Consider the following 20,567-nt stretch of genomic DNA (forward strand, 5'->3'; position numbering starts at 1 on the left):
ATGATTGGCGCAATGGTGTGCAGGGGATCATGAGGAAGACAGTGTAGCACAGAGAAGGCAAATAGTGACTCTGTGGCATCTTGCTACATTGTTGGGCAGTGACTGCAATGGGGTATGGGGGGGACATGATAACATGGGTGAATGTAGTAACCACATTGTTTTTTCATGTGAAACCTTCATAAGAGTGTATATCAATAATACCTTAATTTAAAAAATCTGAAATGTGCTAGAACTCCACAGTGTTATTACTACTGAGGAAGAACAGCATGATAGAAAGAACTTTTTTATTTTTCATGTTTAGCCTCATATCATAGTAGCTCTACCAGCTCTGTGATCTTGGGCAAGTTACTTAAACTAAGCTTCAAGTTTCCTCATTTATAAAATGGCACTATTAATGTCTGTGTCAAAGTTTTTTGTTTTTGGGTTTTTTAACTTATTTTTATGGAAATTTTCAAACAAACAAGTGGAGAGACTAGCAGAACAAATCCTCATATATTTATTAATCATGCTATAATAATGATCAGCTTATAGCCAATCTTGTGTCATTTATCCCCTCACCCTGATTATCTTGAAAATTTGGACATCAAATTATTTATAAACATTTCAGTTTATATTTCAAAAAGATATTTTTTTAAATGATCAATTCATTTATCTTACTACCCATTTGCCTTCTTATTTACACACTGAAAGAGTTAAAATCTGTTCTACAATAACACCAAGTAATACTCAGAGTGCTAATAAACACATTTGTTTATTCTCTGTAACTCTGGGCCTTTCATTGGCTTTAATAATGTTACTTTTTCAAGTCCTAGGCATTTTATTGATATCTGTCTGTGTACATTTCTTTGATTCATGGTGCTATCTCTGAGCAATCCTGAGTGTTTGCTTTGCATGCAGCTTTCTCAGAGACAAGGACAGCTTTAAAAGAATATAACCACAATATCTATATTAATTATTGATTGCTAGGTAATGAATTACTCCAATACTTAGAGGTTTAAAACAATAATCCTTTATTACCTCTTGTGGTTTCCATGGTCAGGAATTCAGGAGCCTTGTGGCTGGGAGGTGCATGCGTGGGGTCTGTCTTGAGGCTGCTGGATCTGCAGTCATCTGAAGGCTTGCGTGTGGCTGGAGGATCCACTCCCAAGGTGAGTCGCACATATTTGGCAAGTTGATGCTGGCAGGTTGGTTCCTTTCTGTGTGGATCTCTTCATAGGTGTGCTTGAGATTCCTTATGACATGGTGGCTCCTTGCCCAAGAAGGAGCAATGCAAAGGACTAAGGTGGAAGTTGCATATCTTTTGTGACCTAGCCTTGCAAGTCATACACCATCACTTCTACAATATTTTATTGATTGCACAGGCCAGCCCTGTTTCATTTTAGGAGGGACTACACAATGACTTGTAGGTCAGAAACCATCTTAAAGGCTGACAATAGCCCAACAATACCATTACACATCTGAAAAAAATTTAACAATTTCTTTAATACCTTCAACTATCTAGTCACTGTCTGGTTTGCTTCAATCAGGATCCAAATAAGTTCCATATATTGTAATTTGTCATGAAGTCTCCCAAGCCCCTTTTAATCTATAGATTCCTCCTTCCTGCCTTCATTTTTTCTCCACTTGCTGTTTATTTGTTGAATACTCAGAGGTTTGATGAGGAGTAAATGAGGCGATATAGATAAAACACCAGGCGATATAGATAAACAACAGCCTTGCTGTTGGCCCATGTGCTGACTACATGTGAATTAGCAGAAGGCTCCCCTTCCTTAAGAGAGGATGTTATTGAGCAACCAGTACTCTCATCCACATCTGGCCCTTGACTGGAAGTGCTAGCCTTGGGATGTTATAAGTAGCATTCAACTTAAATTCTCTTGAGAGGTGGTCCCATAGTTTAAACTTTAAAAACCAGTGGTCAGGCCATAGGAGTCCCATTGGGATTCAGGGGAAGCCTCTGCTACTACCACAAGGACAGACGTCCTTGATTTGTCCCAGCTCTAACCAGGAAAGCTTTAAAGAAGTCCGGAGGCTGCATCCTTGGCTGCTGACACCCACACACTTACACTTTCACCTGTTCCCAGCTCCCGATGCCAGGTACATCAGCTATGAATAGCTTCAGGCCCCACTCCCAAGCCCACTCCCTGGGTGAGGCTTGGAGTCAAGGAAGTCCATTCTGGAATCAAGGAAATTAGGAATCTCCTTACTAGTCTTCCTCAAAACTAAATAGGAATTGGGCCTCCAAGAATGGTGGAAAGATGAGAGGAGAGGCCGTGGTGGTGCCTGGACCATTGGCAGGACAGGGCACAGTTGCATATATGAATGAGTGCCAGTGATGGTGTGTGTGTATGTGCTCTTCTGAGTGTGAACAAGGTTCTGTTGTGCCTTTGTCATGCGAGGGCAGATTTATCGAGGAGAGGGATCCCCATGCTGTTTTGGGCTCTGCCAGGAAGCCCACAATTCTCTCAGTTGCCCATATTATTGTAGAAGTAAATTTATGTCCATGAATGGCATTCCTCTAATGAGGTACCCTTGTGCAGTGCCCAACTAGGACACCTACACACAACAGCACTGTTGGGATTAACTGGCTGTGACCTTTTCCCTGGTCTCTCCAACTAGGATAAAACCACCTTAAGCCTTAAGATATCTGTTTCCCTTAAACAGATCCAGGATTCCTGAGATCCCTGGGTACATCTTGTCATTCCAGTTGAAGGTTTATTTCTTTCTGCTCACGGGACTCTTCATTCTGCTCCTCTAGACTGTCTTCTCAGGTAAGCTATGGAAGAGGAACAGGTCCAGCCTTCCAGCCTTCCCAGAGACCTTGCATTTCCTCCTCCTCCCCTACTTGGAGTTCCTGCTTATTAGTGAACCACCTAAGGAGTGGGATGGAAAAATTAAAGGAGGTGAAAATAGATCCTGTCTAATTAGTCCTTGTTCTTCACTCTTATGAGAGGATTATGGGGAGTTGGAAACCCTCAGCTGCAGTGTGAGCTCTGTGGTCTCCCTCTCAGTGTGAGTTCCCGTTTCCTTCCTCTTCTCCCCTTAAGAATGTTTATGCAGTTACATGAAGCTGGGACTTTCCACTTTCTGCCTGTGCCAGAGCCCAAGGATGAGACTCAGAGGCATGGGTTGGCCCTGCTCTGTGGCTGTCCAGCCCGGTGACCTTTGAGAGTTGCTGTCCCTTGCCCTAGGTCAGCACCCAGGCCTATAAACTAAGCATCATACTATCTTCCTCGTGGGTTGATATGAGAACAAAATATCAAATCATATCAAATGATGTCAAGGATGTGAGCCTGCTGTGTAGGCAGGTCCCACCCACCCACCATGAGCTACAGTTGATGTGCATTTGAGAAGATGCTACACACATCTAAGAGAAGGCTAAGAGAGGGATGGGCTCTGCTGTCCCCTCCTCTTCTCTTGGTCAGACACCTCCCCAGCCACAGGCAAGCTGGATGTGGTGTGCACTACTTCCTTTTTACGCAATACCCTGGGAGGGCAGAGCTCCTAGCTGGTCTTCTACAGAGGACATAGGAAGTTTTTCACCCCTAAGGAAAAACCCCTTGTTTTCAGCTCTGTACAGCCAGCAGAAGCCTCTAAACCTTCTCACTTTCTTTTTGAGGGTACTAAGGTAGAGTGGGGGCGATAGACAGAGGCTCTACCAACAGTAAGCCTCAGTCTCTTCAAGCCTCCTGCTCAGCAATGGTGAGAGGCCTCTTAAGTTCTTACAGAGGGGAATCCATATTTTACCCACCCTGAGGCCAGGGAGAAAGACTTCACCAGGGTTGCTGTATTAGTTTGCTAGGCCTGCTGTAACAAGCACCACAGGCTGACTTTCTGGGGCTCAAACAACAGAAGTTATTTCCTCACATTTTGGAGGCTGGAAGTTGAAGATCAAGGTGTCAGCAGGTTTGGTTTCTCCTTTTTCCCGGGCTTGCGAGGGCCACCTTCTCCATGTGCCCTCACATGGTCATCCTCTGTCCTTTGTCTGTGTCATAAAATCTCCTTTTTTTATAAGGACATAAGTCAAAATGGATTAGGGCCCATTCTAACAACCTCATTTTAACTTAATTATCTCTTTATAGGCTCTGTCTCCAAATAGAGTCACATTCTGAGGTACCGGGGGTTAGCATGTCAACATATGAATTTTAGAGGGGGACACTATTCAGCCCATTAGTTGCCGACCCAAAACAGGCAGAAATCAGCCTCCAATGCTTTAATTAGTTTTCCTACAGGAGGGAAGGAGCTACAATATACTTAAAATAACAAATGTGTGTGGGGGTGCCAGTGGGGGGTTGTTGCAGATGCCATGGTCATGGATGAAAAGGTCCAGGAAAGCTTTGTGCTGGACACAGTGTCTGTCCTCTGTAACTACAATGCCCGCTCTGAAGAGCACCCCCAATACCGAGGCCGCAGCTATTACCAGAACTACTGCAACATCATTGCCTTCACACACCCAGCAGTACTGACCGTGTGGCCCTGAGGGACTCAGGAAACCAGCTCGCTGTCACTGTGTTCCGCCTGCCCGAGGAGGATGCAGGCCGGGGCTGGTGTGGCATCTAGCGGGACTTTGCCAGAGACGTCATGGATTTTACAGAGCTGGCTGTGACTGACAACAGAGGAGCCCTCAGCAGTGATTTTGGTCTGGGAAAGGTGGGCATCTGCAGGGGTCTAGCTGGGGGTCCCCCGCTGCAGTGGGTGTTCACTGATGTGGAATTACTCACTGAAACCAGTGGAGCAGCAGCTCAGGCTCCCCCTGGGTTCTTTGGTGTAACCTGGTCTCTCCTACCCTCCGAAGTAGAGTTGTTGAAGGTGCTTGGAATTAACTTGGAATTTGGGGAAGAGGAGGCTGTCTGGGCCTTGGGATGCTCCTGGGACCTCCCCTCCCCCACAGCGATCTGTCTCACAGAGCTTGGGAGAGGCGCGCACAAGCGAACAGGTGCGAGCGCTTTGCACTGTTGCTCAGGAAAGGCCTTGAGGTTGTTATTAAACCTCTGTGCTCCATGGCCAGTCTTGCAGGTCTAGAATCCTGGAGATTAGTTCCTTGAGAGATGACCAAGGCTGCAAAAAGTGACCCAGGTGCCTGGATGAACACCCTCAAAGCTGCCCACTTATGTAATTCCATAACAGGCAGGGATAAGGCCGGTCAACTGCTCCTTTGGGTCAGGGCTAGGACATAGGTTCTCTAGATGCCCACCAAAATTCTTCCGTCAAATGCTGAAAACCTCTTTTTACCTCAGAAAGCCTCTGTCTCTCAGGCAGAGAGCTTTGGAAAGCACTAGAGTTCGTATTTTTCCTCCTGGGGCTTCTCAGTGTTTCCATTTCTAGAAGGGATGTCTTTTCCTATCATAATCCAGAGCACAATGCCAGTAGGAATACACATCAGAGGATTTAAGGGAAGCTGTGGGAATCCTCTTCCTGGTGCTAGAGTCTTGCTTACACTTGAACAACTGGACATTTGTTCAGCAAGCCTCTTACTGAATACGTGACATCCATTGCCCCACAGTGTTTCCACTTTGTGTGGTTCTGCTTTTCCTTGACTGTGTAATTTTAGGCTCAGGATGAGAGATGCCACCTAATGTGCGCCTTAGTTTAAATAAAATGCAGACCCCCCAACTCCAGAGCTTGATGGAGGAGGCAATGTGGGTAGCTGTGTTGGGATTTCTGTTGGGTTTTGGTGGCCCTCAGAAGCATGATGTGACATTTATGTCATCTATTGATCAGTTCTTAAAAGATAGACTGGCTCTCTAGTGTCTCTGGTATCCTCCCCAATAGCCTTTAGCCTGGGACTCTCTAACCATGGGCCACCTCTAGTCCACACAGGGCTTTTTACCTCTGGGTAAGTAGGAATAGAAACGTCTCCTTGAGAAGGGTCAGGAACATAGGAGGATAGGCCCAGTGGCATCAGGCATAGTTTTGAGCCAAGGGAGAAGTGGCTTTTAAGTGCCTTCTTCCGCCGTTTGGCGATTACAGGTAAGGGTCTAGCTAGAAGTCAGAAAACCAGGCAAGCTTTTTCTGTGACCCCCATATTTCCAGTTAGTTCCCTCCTTGGCTCTTCTGTCTTGAGCTACCCGATCTTTAGGCCTCCCCATTCCTAAATAGAGAACAGAAACTTTAGTCAGAAGGCACTGTGAGGATCTGCCCACCTTTCCTGATGGAGCAGCACCAGAGAAACCCAAATCCTCCAGTGACTTTGGCGTGGTGATTCTGTGAACCTCTTAGGTGGACACAGGGAAGAAAGAGCATCAGACAAAGTGTCATTGTTTGGCCAATAAGTTTTTTTGTTTATTGTGTTTTTAAATGTTCAGAAGCCACAGAAATACTTTGGGCAATAGAGACACTGCAGGCATAATTACAAAACATACTCCAACCTTCTCTGGCTTTGGAATTGTAGAAAAACAACATATGAAAGAATGAGGGAAACAAACAACGAAACCTGGAAACACTTGCTAATGAAACACAAGGGTCAGCAGTCAGAAGAATCTGAAATTCAGAACTAGGGCTGTGAAGTCTCATACTTTCTTAGTGATAACTGGCCATGTGGCCAGAGACCTAAGAAATCAAACTAGTGGCTCCAGCAGCATTCCTGGCCTTATGTCTTCCAAAAGTTTTGGGAACTGTGGAGGTATAGGGGGTGTAGATGAAGCAACATCTGTATCAGTTTTTCCCAAGACTACTCCCTTTGGGACACAGTTGTAGTGTAGGTTTTTGCAAAAACCTCTGTTACTTCTTTAAGGCATGACCTTGGACAACTTTTTACTTCTCTGGGTCTCTTTTCTTAATCAGTTGAGGACCCCATTCTCAAACTCCCCAGGATTTTTTATAAATACATCCATTCATCCTTTCAGTAAACAAAGACCATGCTGGATGCTGGGGATACAAAGATGAGCAAAAGGAATAGCATCTGTCTTCATAGAGCTTCTACTGTAAAGTGGGAAGGAGACAAACTATCACACACATGTAAAATGGTCAGCTGGATTAAGAACTCTCCAGGAGAGCCACTTGGTGCTATGGAGCTTGAGGCCATGGAACCCAATCCTACTTCTTTTCAGTAAGGAGTTGTGCAACCTGTTTTAGCCATGGCCTGCTTCTTCATGCTCACGTTATTGAAATGTGGCAGCCTGCATCAAGGTCCCTTCTGGCTTTGACATTCTGGGTTCTGAAGTCCAGTTATGTTCATATCACTGAAGCTTGGTGAGAGGTGAATTGCAGACCCCATGCCCCAATCTTTCCCATTGACTGGCCAGTGAGCTTTGAAGTAATGACATCTGTTTTACTGAAAACAGACGTTGGAGTTTAGTCCCCATGAGAGAGTTTTCAACTTTTGCTGCAGAAAACACTCAGCAGAGGTAGGCAATGGGTCTCAACTCAGTTTTCTTTTGTATTTCCCGCAAAGTAGACAACTCTTTGAAGCCCCTCACGTGTCCTGACTCCAAAGGAAATGGCTTAAACTGAAGAGATGTGACTAAAGATTGCTTTTATTTAGTTTATAAATAAAGCGATGCTGCCATAGAATCACCATGACAATCAGCCCACACCTTGGGGACTGATTTTGATCTCTCAGGTGTTCTGAAGGACCCTTTAACCTTGCCAGCAATCATGTGCAGCTAGGTAAGAATGGTGGTAGCCAGAGGAGCTACACGCCTGAGCAAGGCTGCAGGCTGATAACATCACAAGATCTGAGTTCTCATGCATTCAGCTACCCAGAAGTGAAGAAGAGGGGCAGAATCTTGGTTATGGGGCCAGGAGATCATTTGCATTGTATTTGTTAGCCAATAAATTCCTGACCAGTGTTGAATGAGCTCCAAGGTATGACTAACTTCTCCTGGATTATTACTGGAAAAGTATTTTTGGAAAAGTTTCTTTTAAAGCATACTACTTAAATTTATTTCTGAATAGGTATTACATGCTGCCCTATCCAGAGAAAGAGAAATAGGCTAAGTCAGCTGGCTCTCAGGTTCTCTGAGTGAAAAGACTGTCCTGTTTGGGAAACTACGACCAGACCAAATGGATGCTGCTTTTGATCAATAAGAAACCAAGTGAAATATTCATTCAAATCTGGAAACACAAATCAAGATGGAGGCATTAGCAGCTATGGATATAGGTAAGATTATATTATCATCAATTTCAGAATTACCAAAACTCTACTCCCACCCACATGTCTGCACCCTCTCTTCCCCTATAGTGTCTGTCCTGCTACTTCAGAGAGTTCCCAGGGTCTCCCTATCATAATTTGTGCTGCCTTCATAAAAACTCACTTTCCTGGTCTCATAATGGGGTGCTGGCTAGTCTCAGTGCACAGGAGACTCAAGTGGCCTGCTGGTCTGAGCAGGGCTGGGACAGGGAGACTGGCTCTTGACATGATTCTGCACATGCCCTGCACATTTAGGTCCAGGGTTTCACAAAGTCATGAACACAGTTCCTTCAGCTTCCTCCCTAACCTCTCTCTCCCTAGGAAAGGAACTCAGAGCTACTTAACAGCCTGCTGGGAAGGGCCAGCTTGTGGGTACCAACCCATTCCTGTCATCCTCTGTGTTTCCATACAGCCTGTCCCCCTCCCGCCCAGAATCTCAGATCAAACAAACAAAAGTGCTGTCTTTTCCCTCAGCCACAGAACAACCCCAATCCCTCCATGTGGCTGTGTACTGAACTTACATTAAGGAGCCACTAGCCCACAGGTTCTGCAAATAGCGATCCCATCTGGGCTTGGTTAGGTCATCCTAGTCCACAAGGCAAGCTAGGAGACACTGACCTTCCACAACAGAGGAAGCCATCTGTGGATGTCTTAGAAGATTTACATTTACCTGTCTGGAAAACTATTTCCTCTGAGAACCCTTCAGGTTTGTTCTTCAGGGTTTTCTTTGTCCCCTTACCTAGAAAAAGACCTTTTGAATCTTTGGTCAGTTATTTAATTACTTATTTTACTCTCTAGCAAGGCTAGCTAGTTGCACACAAGTTTTCATGTTAGCGAGGCAAAAAACAGGACTTTTTAAACAGGGTTCCATGTTTAACATGGGGACCTTCAAAAAAATAGAGAGAAGAGCAATTCATCTGGTATTTCACATTCAAGCAGATGGCCAGTACTCCCTCTCTTGTAGCTGCTTATAAGTCACTGGTTTTGAACTGGAAAGTTGATGTGATTCTGACTTCAGGGTTGGTAAAATTGTTTGATGTCAGCCCAGAGTCTGGGAACTGCTGAGAGACAGTCTTCCCTGCTTATGCTCCCCAGAAGCTCCGGGGAGAACATCGCTGGCGCTCTGCTGCCCTCGTGGGGCTGGTTGCTTTGCTGGGCTTCCGCATTTTCCCAAGACTGTTTTCCTACAGTGGCTTTCTCCTCCACCTGTTTGTTCCCACGCAGGACCCACCCCTGTATCAAGCCCTTCCACTCTCTTCTCAAAATTCAGTTGTGGGGAGAAGCTGCTCTGCCTGAGAATGGAAATGCCCTCTAGGTCACCTGCCTTCACTTTTCCACTTTCTCTGCCACTATGTGGGGCAGCTTGGTATGGAAGCAAGCTGCAAGGAATTTGAAGTCAAGATGACTTGCTTTAAACTTTGTTTTACCACTTACTAGCTGGGAGATATTTGGTAAATTATTTAATCTCTTTGAACCGTAATTTCCTTGGCTTGAATTTTAAAAATATTATTTAATGTATTTTTTTAGGAGATTTGTGGTGGGTCTTCCCTTCCCCCTTCGCCCTCCCGCCCCCCACTTCCTTCCCATGGACTGAGCTCCACTGAGGGACCGCTCCTCAGTGACGCCCATCAGAGGTGGAGTGATGTGTCTGATGTACAAGTCTGGGGGAAGGAACTAGGCACACCTACTCCGTCCTTCCTCTTCCTTTTTTAATCTTTTGGGTGTAGCTTCCAAAGAGCACCTGACCTGCAACTCCTGGGGACAGCTGAGCTACTGGCTTGGTTGTGGGGAGGGAGAGGACCTGCCTTGGCTCTGCTCTGACCGCCTCAGGGTTCTGAAGCCCACCTCTCTGCAGCTGCTGTGTATGCTGCCTTCTCCAGCATTGACTGTGTTCATAATAAAGGTGGTACTCGTCCTCTTTTTGCTGAATCCTCTTTCTTATTTCTCTGTTGGTTCAGAATTTCAGTGGGGAATGGGAGCACTAGGTAGGGCCCCCTGAAGATACTCAACAAGGTAAATTAAGAACTTTAAAAGTTACAAATGTCTTTTAATGGGAAGCATACCTCCTCCCATCCCTCCCTGTCAGTCCCTCAGGTGTCAAGTTCCCCTTCCCAGGTGCAATCACTAAGACCAGTTAATGCTGTATTCTTCCAGAGACTTACTGAATATACACCAATACAGGATCATGTATACATGGGTGGGCACCCCCCCCCACATTTTGTAGTATAATGTTTCTACTATAATATATATTTATAATATAATAATATATAATAAGGCATATTCAGAATTCTATTAAGCAGTTTGCACTTTTCCTTTAACATATCTTGGAGACCTTTTTTTCCCTTAGAACACAAAGAGCTACTTCCTTCCTTTGAATGCCTGTATTGTACTCCATTAGCCAGTTCCTTTTCAATGGACATTGAAGTTTTTCTCAATCTCAATCTGCTTCAGAAAGTTGAGCATAACGGATGAACATGCAAACTCTAGAGCCAGACTATCTGGGTTTGAGTCCCAATCCCACTATTCACTAGCAGTGTGGACTTGGAAAAGTTATTCAAACTCTCTCTGTGCCTCCATTTCTGTATCTAAAATGAGAATAACAGTGACCATAACCTTCTAGTGTTCCCTGAGGATTCCATGAGCACATTCCTAGCATTTAGAATAGTGCTTAGGTTATAATAAGCCCCACTGAGTTTCAGCCAATTTGATGAATGCTGTAATCAAAATCATATATGTGACTTTCCACATGTTTAAGTAGGATAAATCCCGAGAAATAGAATGTAAAATGTTGTTAGCTATTGCTACATTGCCTTCCACAATAGTTCCATCAATTTGTTCTCCCACCAGAAATGTGGGTCTTGGTTTCCCACAGTCTTGTTAAACTGAGCTAGCTTTTTGAATTTTGCTGATGTTATTGATGGAAAATATTTTCTAATTATTATTCCTCTTATTATGAGTAAAGTTGAATATCTCTTCTTATGTTTAAGACCCATTTCTATTTCCTTTTCTGTAACTAGCCCTTCCTTATCCTTTGTCCTTTTTTTCCTGATGAATTGTTGACATTCTTTCCAATTGAGTTAAAGGAGCTCTTAGTATATTAAGAAAATTTATCCATTGTCTATGAGATGCTATGCAAATATTTTCCAAGCTTTCATTTGTCTTTTGACTGGCTTTTCTAAGTTGAGTTAATCTTTTCTGGTTTATTAGTTTGTGTCATACATTCAAAGGCATATTTCACTCTATTATTTTTTTAAAATTCTCTTATATTTTCTTCTAGGGCTTGTATTATTTATTTTGCAGTTATATTTTTAATACAGCTGGAGTTGATTTTGATATAAGGAGTGAGATAATGGGTCTGATCTTATTTTCATCTACATCTAACTTGTCTCAACACCATTTATGAATAAAACCAGTTTTCCCAGATGATTTGGTATGTCATCCTCATCATACTCTAAGTTTCCTCATCCATTTTGGTCTATTTATGGTCTTTTTATTCTAACCCATTGATTTCCTTATTCATGAACCATTAACATGTTGTTTTAATTTGTCATGCTTAATAAAGCTTTCCCATGTTACTTTTATTTATTTGCTTATTATGAAGTTTCCTGGATTTGCTTTCTTGTTTTATTGTTTACATAAGAACTTTGAAGTAATCTTACTGAGTAAAAAATAATCTTATTGGTATTTTTACTGGAATCATGTATGGAGGTTATCCATTGGGATTTGGAGGGGGGGATTTACATCTAGGTTAATCTTTAGTTCCCAGATAATATTGCTATGCATCTCTCTTGTGCTATAGCAAGGAGATGGACTGCCACATGAGAACAGGGCTTTACACAACAGGGACCTTGTATTTGTGTAGAACTCTGGGATTTACAGAGGCTTTATCTATATGTATCTCACTTACTCTCACACTAAGAGGTAAGTGTTACTAGTTCTGTCTTCAAGATAAAGGAATTAAAGCTTTAAAAGTGTAAATAACTTGCCCAAATGAATGCAGCTAGTAAGTGGCAGAGTTCGAGATCTGTGCCCCACAGAATCCTGAGTTCGTCCAATAGTACCATCGCCCCTGTTGGACGTCTCTGGATGTGGATGAGCTCTGGACCTCTGGAGGTGACAGGGACAAATAAATGATGGAGAAGGAGCCAACGCTGCAGAGGGTTTGCTTTTATTTGTAATTCTTGCTAGATTGTTCATTTGGTTGACCCCCTCCCAAGTTGAGCAATGATGCTGAGTGAACATTCTTTGTGCACCAGGCTCTGTGCTGCGCACTTGGAACAGGTTTTCAAAACTGCCGACCAGCATTGCCAGATCACAGCCGAACAACCCCAACTGTCGTTTCACCAGGTTGTGGTCCAAGATTTGTTGAAAGGTTAAGTGATGTATAAAGATGGAGCTGAGCTGTGAAGAACTGGATTCAAGCCTCATTGAAAAGGGAGGGTGAGCTGGTCACTTTAACTTGATCATAGACAACATGGTCTGAGTCCTCAGAATGGTTCACAGTACAGTGATTATGATTTTCTTCTGAAAGTTCAAAAGCCATGCTGGCATAGGTGAGTGTCTCCTCTGGAGATGAAAGCTGCAGAGGAAGGAGGAGGAGGAAGGAGTGAGCTCAACTTGGAGGGAAATGTCTCTTTAGAGGCCAGTGCCTCCTTAGAAGCAGCTTCAAAGCTTTGGTCAGAAAAGACCCAAACTGATCAGAAGATCTCTTCCAAGAATCTCTTTCCCACTGTCCAGAAAGCAACACCACCACCACTACTGTAGTCAATAAGGCATAGCACAGAGGAAAATTCCAATGGCAGCTTGCCTCCGGTGTCCTGGCAAAGCACGGCAGTCTTACCTTAGCTGGAGGCTCTGAATCAGGAGCTAGGGCTGAGGGCCTGGAGTGACCTGCCACAAGAGCCAGGAAGAAGAGGGACAAGTCTCACCATAGGGGCCAGGAGGAATCAGGAGCCTCTCCCTTCAATCTTGGGCAGAGAGGTTGGGTGGAAGGGCGTGTTGGAGGTGGGGAAGGTGGAAGGCTGGAAGGGAAGGGACAGAAGGGACAGAGGGAAGGGATTCAAGTCTCAGGTCAGCAGGGAAGGGGGGCCATGCAGGATTTACTCCCTCTCAAAGCTAACTCTGGTTTCAATGGCAGAGAAAGAAGAGCTGTCCCATCTCTTGGAGACCACTTACATTTTCTGCAGCTCTTGATGATGAAGAAGACAAGGGCCATCAGCAGCAGGGTCAGTAGAACCCCAGCAAAAAAGGCTAAGACCAAGTACTGTTTGCTGTTTTGGCAAAGAAAGGGAGCAGATGGCCTGCTGAGCATTCTAAAGGCCTTTCCTACAGACCAGAGTGTAACCTCACCCTCCTGGGGGTCAACCCCTCAAGGAGCTTTCCTCTTGGCTTGTTACCTTTCACACTCACCCGGTGGCTCCCAACTTTCTGCTTTCAGGTTCCAGATCTGTTTGTGGTCTCAGTGAAAACTGTGGGCCCTCTTCCCCCTCAAAAAGTGTTCATAGACCCTCACAACAGCAAATCTCAATCTACCAGCTGAGGGGATTCACGGATCTCTTGTGGCTTGGTGGGGCCCAGGTTAAAAACCACACTCCAAAGATAAAAAGCTGATTTAGCTCTTCCACTGTTTCTGGTCCCTTCTCTCCAGACTCCCCTCCCCAAGTCCATAAGGCAGAGTTGCCAACACAAAACCAAATGCCAAGTGGTAGAAAAGGAAATGGGTGGGAAAATGCTCACTTACTTGGAGTGCTCAGAGAGGCAGTGTGCAGAGGTAACAACTGGGGTTGTCATGGAGTGTTTGTCTATGAGAGAACACGAGGGGATTAGTGTGTACCACATCTCATGAATTTTTCCAGCTTTAGTGTCCCCAGGTAGCCTATCTTGTCCAAGAGGCCACTGGAGATTAGTGATGGGGTCTATGACCCTTCAAAAGAAGAGAACATTGTCTCTTAGAATCTGAATGCTTTAACATGTAAGTCAGAATTGGAACTTGAAAATCAATTAGCTACACAAATGAAAGAAGAGCCTAGTGCTTCTGAGGGGTCCACAAGTCCCTTTCATAAAAACATCTCATGTTCCCCCTTCAAAGATTTTAATAGGACCACTTGGGAGATATGCTCCCTTGGACTTAGGCAGAGAATCTCAAGGCCAGGGAGTAGAGAACCAAAGGTGAAACTCAGAACTAGTGTTTCCCAAAGTCCTTGGGAATTTGACCTTGGAAACTGCTGCCTCTTTTCGTTTGTTCATTTGTTTGCAGGGCAGCTATTAATAGTGAGTAGCCAAAGGCAGTCACAGTAAGTTTTCCCAATACCTGTACTATAGATGGGGTGGCAGTAAGAGAAGTGAAGTGGGTTTCATAAACTATCTTTCTGGCTAATATGAGCACAGATACACCCTTTACTCAATTTTGGAGGATTAGATAGTTGGCTCCAGGTTCCCTTTGCATTTTTCTGGGCTTGAGATTCTGCATCATGGTAAAAGCTGATTCTTGCAATTTATAAATGTCCCATTACAGCCCTTCCACACAGTGCCCAGTTATTCCAGTCCATTTTCACTCAGCAATGAGGCAGGTAACGGTTTCTGTCCTGGACTTACCATTGTTGGGTTCAGGTTTGGAAGTACCTTTTCCCATGCTGTCTGCCCCTGAAAATAAAAAATGTACCTCTTAGAAACCTTGGAAATGAGAAGCACCAGAGGGGCTAACTCTGAGATTGTGATCTTGATATAAGAATGGTAACAATGAGAGGCAAGTTGTGCGTGGGTGTTTTAATGAGGTCAGTGGCCATAGACTTTACATGGTGTGATTACTGCAGCTCGGCAAACAATCCTCAGTTTTGCAGGTCCAGACATTTGGCCTCATCAGGGCACCAAGAATTGATGGATTGTTTTGGAACTGACTCACACTAACCAACTCACAGGAGACTGATGTATATACTAGAACGACATAAGGAACATGTTGATATAACTAGTGAATTCTATCAGAACATATGAGAAAGCCAATTAAAAGCTATAATTCTGTATGGTAAAAGACATATGGAAGAAGATGAATGGACGATTTTAATACTGAATGTCATTTAGGTCTGCTGCTTTCGCCTCACTCTTCCCAGGCAGTGTTGGGTAAACTTTGACAAATTTTTCTTGGAGGTCCTTCCTCTAGGCTGCATCACACACTTACGTTCACATATTATCTTTTCAAGTATGTCAATGTCCTTATCTAGGCTATGGTTCTATTTTTCCTGTATTTTTCCTCTTTCATTTGTACTAATAAACTCTCACTGCTCACTGTTACTATTTTAGTGTATTCTCTTTTAGTTGTATTTCTGTGCAATTTCCAAAAGCTAGTTGAGATACTTCTTTGTATGTTTTTTTATGAAAATTTTTAAAAATCATAACCATTCTCCCATGCCACTAAAACTTTCAATGAGCATTTTTAGTGATGATAGGTTTTTCTGTTAGAGCTATGTACTACAGCTTGCTTAACTAGTTTCCTGCTTGTTGATAAAAATTGTTTCCACCTTTATTTACATAAAAAAAATTACAGAACAATTTTTATGAGGCCACAATTCTACTTTGTATTTAGGCGACCCCATGAGGAGTACTTTTGGTTACTTATCAGCTATATCAGCTATGTTTTAAGGTCATTTATTTAGGCCACAAATGCCATCAATTGTTTGCACTTAATTGTTGAGGTCTTAAAAGTAAACCAATTCCTAAATCCTTGGGTGTGAGTAAGGGTTGGGAGAAGGGTCCCTCATTGCCACGTACCAATTCCAGTGGCAATAGCAACATTATCAAGCACCTTACAATCGACCAAACTATTTTAAAGCATGAATCTTGTATGAAAAGAAAAGTGAAACTGGGAGCTTTGATGAGAATTCTGAGCCATGAGGTTAGGAAGTCCACCATCCACAGCAGAATCAGCATGGTGACAATTTTTCTAGCACTTTTTGCTCCTTTTCTAATTTAAAATCCGACAGTATTCCCTGTAGAACACCACAAAATATTTATATAGTATTTTTAAAGTATTGAAATATGTATTTGCACTGTACAGAGCATGAACTTTGCCTATGAATGATATTGGACTTTACCACTGGGGAGGTGGGAGAAGGGGGGATTGTAGGTTTCTGTAAAATCTTGACCTTTACAAAAGTGCCTCTGAATTTACAACCATCCCACAGAGAAGTTACTATAGTCACCTTAAACAAAAGTTGGGGCACCCCACCCAGAAAGACAGAACCATCACACAATGCCACAGGAAAATAGCTACATACCCATCCAGGCCAAGAAAAGCAGGAAACACATTTCCCTCTGAAAACAACACTCCCAACATTTGACAGAGAATAAGTTAAAATAGCAAGAGTGCTATATATACTTTTCCACATTTTTCTGGCACTAGAGAATCTTGCTGATTGCCATAAAATCCACTAGCTAAATGTAGCCATTCAAATACCACCCTTCTCACATCAAACAAAGTTCAAGAAACAAAAGAGACAGAGCCCACTAAACATTAGATGGCAGTGTCTTTTGGTGGATGACTATTTCATCCAGATTAAAAGCATGAGATAAATGCTCTTACCTTTTAAGAAAAAGTCCTGTCATAAGATGCCATTGCCTCTGACTGAACTTTTCACTTGCTTCTGTTTCTACTCCTATTTTTCAGAAGTGACGAAATAATGATTACTGCCACCACCACCATCAAGCGTTGTGTCGCAAAGATCTAGCCTTGAGGGCAGACTTCCTCTTTGAGGCCGACACTATTTTTTTTTAATCCCATAAATGGCTTCTCTAAATGCTAGAACATAGAGGGATAAGACAAATTTATTTCTAATTAAGTATTTATTGAGTATTTAACCACCATGCCAGGTATTGTGGGGGGTCACAGCAGTATGACATTATCACTATCATCGAGCATTTTATGATCTCATTTATTCTAACAAGGGAGATGAGGTTGATAAAAACAGAACAGAGTTAAGAGTCAAGTGCCAATTGTGCCAACTTTAAATGTGTAAGAGTTTGGAGATCCTTTCAAAGGGAAGATGGATCATTTCTTTATAAACACATATTAATAAATATACTCATTAAATAAACATGATGGGCACACAGTGGGCTCAGGCAGGTAAGTTCCTCACAGAGCCTACTGCCTCAGGGAGAAATGCTAAACACGAAAATGACAGATTAATCATGGATTGTGTTACAGGGCCATATAGGCAAGAAGCAGAGTGGCATGCTAATGAGTAAATGATGGGAGAATGTGTTTAGATAAAACGGATAACCAGGGAGACCTGATCAAGGAGCAGACATCTATACTGAGAACTAGGGGATGGGAAAGAGCTGGCCCGGCAGATGGTGTCAAGCAAAGAGCAGAGCGACTCCCAAGGCTGGAGGAAGGGGAGAGATGGAAGAGCTGGTGGAAGCTGACGAGGCTGCGTGCAGCAGACCTGCAGCTGGAGGCTTCAAAACACAGATGTGATTTAGAGGGAGGGAGAAGAGAGGGACTCTGTAAGGACTGGCCCAGGCCCAGGACTGGTTGCTAGGATTCAAGTGATATGTTTCTGGGATATCAGCATAGTTTAAGAGTAGGGCCTTTGTGAAGGGTGGGAAGAAGAAAATAGTGGAGGTCTTTAAATCTAAGCAAAATATATAGTCTAAAGTATTAATAAGGAACTGTCAAAGGTTTTTGAATTGGGGTATAATACAATAAACATTGCCTTTAAGTAAAAAGTGAACTGTGGGTAGAGAAAGAGACAAGAAAATAAGTGAAGGAATAAGTACAGCAAGAGTTTATGTATTTAACAATGGGAATGGGGAGGAACCCACAGGTGTAATAAGATGGGAGGTTATAGATCTGGGGCCTGGATACAGGGAATGAAATAACAGGATGAGTCAATAATTATTTCAGGTTTTAAACCTCATTGAGAATTCATTTTACCATTCATTCCAAAATCATTTATTGAACATTTACTATGTGCCAGGTACTATTCTGAGAACCATAATGTTTAACAAAAAAAACCAGCCTTTTCATGCCTCTGAGGAACTTTCAGACTAGGAAAGGAGTCTGTTACCACACAGAGAAATGGTAAATCGCAGCCCTGACACATGCTATGAAGGAGCAGGATCCCCTGCTGTGTATGCCTATGACACAGGGAACCAGGGAAGGCTTCCTGGAGGAAAATAAACCAAAATCTGAAGGGTGAGATGGAGTTCCATAGGCTGAGACAGGTGGGAATGACCAGAGGGACTAGAACATTCAAATTCAAAAGCGCTGCTCCAGAAAGGAAGTTAGGGTTTTTTTTAAAAGGCTAGTATCACAATAGCTCAAAGAGCAAGGAAGCATGTGAGGTGACACTGCGTTGGGGGGCTGTGAGTAGGGCAGAAATGAAGTTGAAGAGGCACGGAGGAGCCAGTCCTCTCAGAGCTTTGTCTTTATCATAAGAGAAATGGGTTTACCTATACTAAAGGCATTTAAAAAAGAGTGACACGATCAGACTTGCATTCTGAAACAATTAGGAAAACCAGGGGGTCTTGAGAGAATGTATTGGAAGTTAGTGGAATTGATATGAAGAGACTTAGTTAAGAGATTATCACAGTGATCCAGTTGAGGGATAATAGTAACTTGGACTCGGGCAGTACCAGTAGAGAGATGGAGAGAGAAATGCGTTTGAGAGGTATTAAGGAGAGAAGCAGAAACAAGGGAGGATAAAGTCAAAGACTATGATCAAAGATATCACCGAAGGGCAGAAGGAAGAAGAGGAGCCAGAAAAGGGAAGAGTAGTAGTTCAAGATGTAGAGGATTAATTAAGTGGCCATTTACTAAGCACCTACTGTGACCCAAACACATTGTTAGCTCTGAGGTAAATACACCTAAGGAAATATTGTAGATGCTATGTATTTGTACAGGATGGACAGGGACCCTCAAGAGAAAGGGCTCAGGTTACACAATGAGGGAGAATCTATTAATCAGATGCAAGAAAAGCATCACAGAGGAAATGATGTTTAAGCTGCATCTTGAAAGATAAATCACATTTTCTAGGCAGACAGAGGAAGTGTATTCCAGACTGAGGGACCACATGAGCAAAGGCATTATTTGTCATGTTTGTTACATTTAAGGAAATGCAGGGATTTCATCACTGATGAGGGGAAATGAGAGTGGAGATGGGAACTTGGTGAGGAATGCTTGAGAAGAAGGGCCCAGTGATGGCAGACCCTAAACAAACTACCTTAGAGGCAATGGAGAGCCTGTGAAGAGTAGCGTGGTATAGGAGTATAGGCAAGAGTGTAGGAAAAAGGGTGATGGGCTAGATAGTCCCTAGTACAGCCGAGTTCCTGATGAGAAACGGGTGATCTGATTAGAGGCAATGGCCATGGGGAAGAAGAGGCAGGGCAGATAAGTGATAAATCTAGCCATTTGTTAGTTGTGAGAGGAAGTTAAGGAAGAGAAAGCAGCTCAGGATAACTCCCAGGTTTCTGCTCTGTACCTTTGATTAATAGTGAGAATATAGAAGGGGGTGTAGGATTGGGCATGAGTAGCAAGTTTACATTTGGATGCATCGAGTTCAGCATGCTGCTGAACATACAGGGAGAGATACTGAGAGGGGAACTGCTTGCACAGTTCTGGGGCTCGTGAGTTCTAGATTTGTGTGGGAGACAGCACTAGTTCTCACCCGTGACCAGTTCTCTTCTCCTGGCACAGAGCCTCACTTGTGGCTGGGGTGCGCTATGTAACAAGTTCTGGCCAATGGACTATGAATGAAAGGGATGTATGTCTCTCTCAGTTGAAGCATTTAATTACTGAAGGGAGACCTCTGACCCCTTCCCCTGCTGTCTGATCATGGAGAGATGCTGTGATGAGAAGGTGAGGTTGAAAGCTCTAGAGCTGTGTGGAAACCAAGGGCAGGCCACCCTGAGATGTGACTGTAAGGCTGGAGATACCGGAGGGAGAAGGGCAAGGACAATGCAGGCGGAGCAGAGACAGCACCAAGTAGCTCTGTGCCATATGGGGAAGGAACAAACGGTTCTTCCTAGATTCCAGTCCCATGATGTGCCGACAAACCCCAGATGCAGACCACCGCCATCCAGAAGGAGGAGACCTCTGGCTGTTCATCACCCGACCCTGAGCCAATAAAACTTCCCCACATACCCCTAGCACGGCCCATGTCCCCCTCCCTTCCCTGTTCTCTTAAAAACTCCCTGCCTCCCATCCTGGGTGCGACGTCCCCGGCCTGTGATAGCCAGACCAGGAAACCTCACCCGGGAATTGCGCTCAAATAAACTGCCTGGCCCTTTGTTGCCTCTCTTCACCTGCTTATTTTGGCTAGAATTTATCTTACATTTGGTGCCAAAAAAACCGGGGAAGGAGCGTGAGCATGGGGCCCCAACTGGCCACCAGCAGCCCTGCCCCCTCCTTCCCTGACCCGGGACCTCAGCCTGCTCTCCGCTGTGT

General features: G+C 43.7%; 2 protein-coding genes across 2 annotated transcripts in view; one reads left to right on the plus strand and one right to left on the minus strand.

The window, feature by feature from the left end:
- Nucleotides 1-5,559, plus strand: part of LOC118933924 (transmembrane domain-containing protein TMIGD3-like) — an 81,550-nt gene extending 75,991 nt beyond the window's left edge. The window contains 4 exon segments of the mRNA XM_057499464.1: nt 2,662-2,768; nt 4,299-4,444; nt 4,447-4,933; nt 5,549-5,559. Of these exon segments, the coding sequence (XP_057355447.1) occupies nt 2,662-2,768; nt 4,299-4,444; nt 4,447-4,933; nt 5,549-5,559 (751 nt within the window).
- Nucleotides 5,560-12,280: 6,721 nt separating this feature from the next.
- C4H1orf162 (chromosome 4 C1orf162 homolog) lies at nt 12,281-16,826 on the minus strand. The gene is made up of 6 exons (XM_036928902.2): nt 16,704-16,826; nt 14,723-14,770; nt 13,869-13,929; nt 13,304-13,398; nt 12,969-13,018; nt 12,281-12,707 (listed from the first exon to the last, which is right to left on the minus strand). Exons 2-6 carry the CDS (start codon nt 14,757-14,759, stop codon nt 12,546-12,548), a joined length of 405 nt encoding a protein of 134 aa, XP_036784797.1. The 5' UTR covers nt 14,760-14,770; nt 16,704-16,826; the 3' UTR covers nt 12,281-12,545.
- Between the last annotated feature and the right edge of the window lie 3,741 nt (nt 16,827-20,567).

The sequence above is a fragment of the Manis pentadactyla genome, chromosome 4, assembly GCF_030020395.1.
Source record: "Manis pentadactyla isolate mManPen7 chromosome 4, mManPen7.hap1, whole genome shotgun sequence".
Classification (NCBI taxonomy): Eukaryota; Metazoa; Chordata; class Mammalia; order Pholidota; family Manidae; genus Manis; species Manis pentadactyla.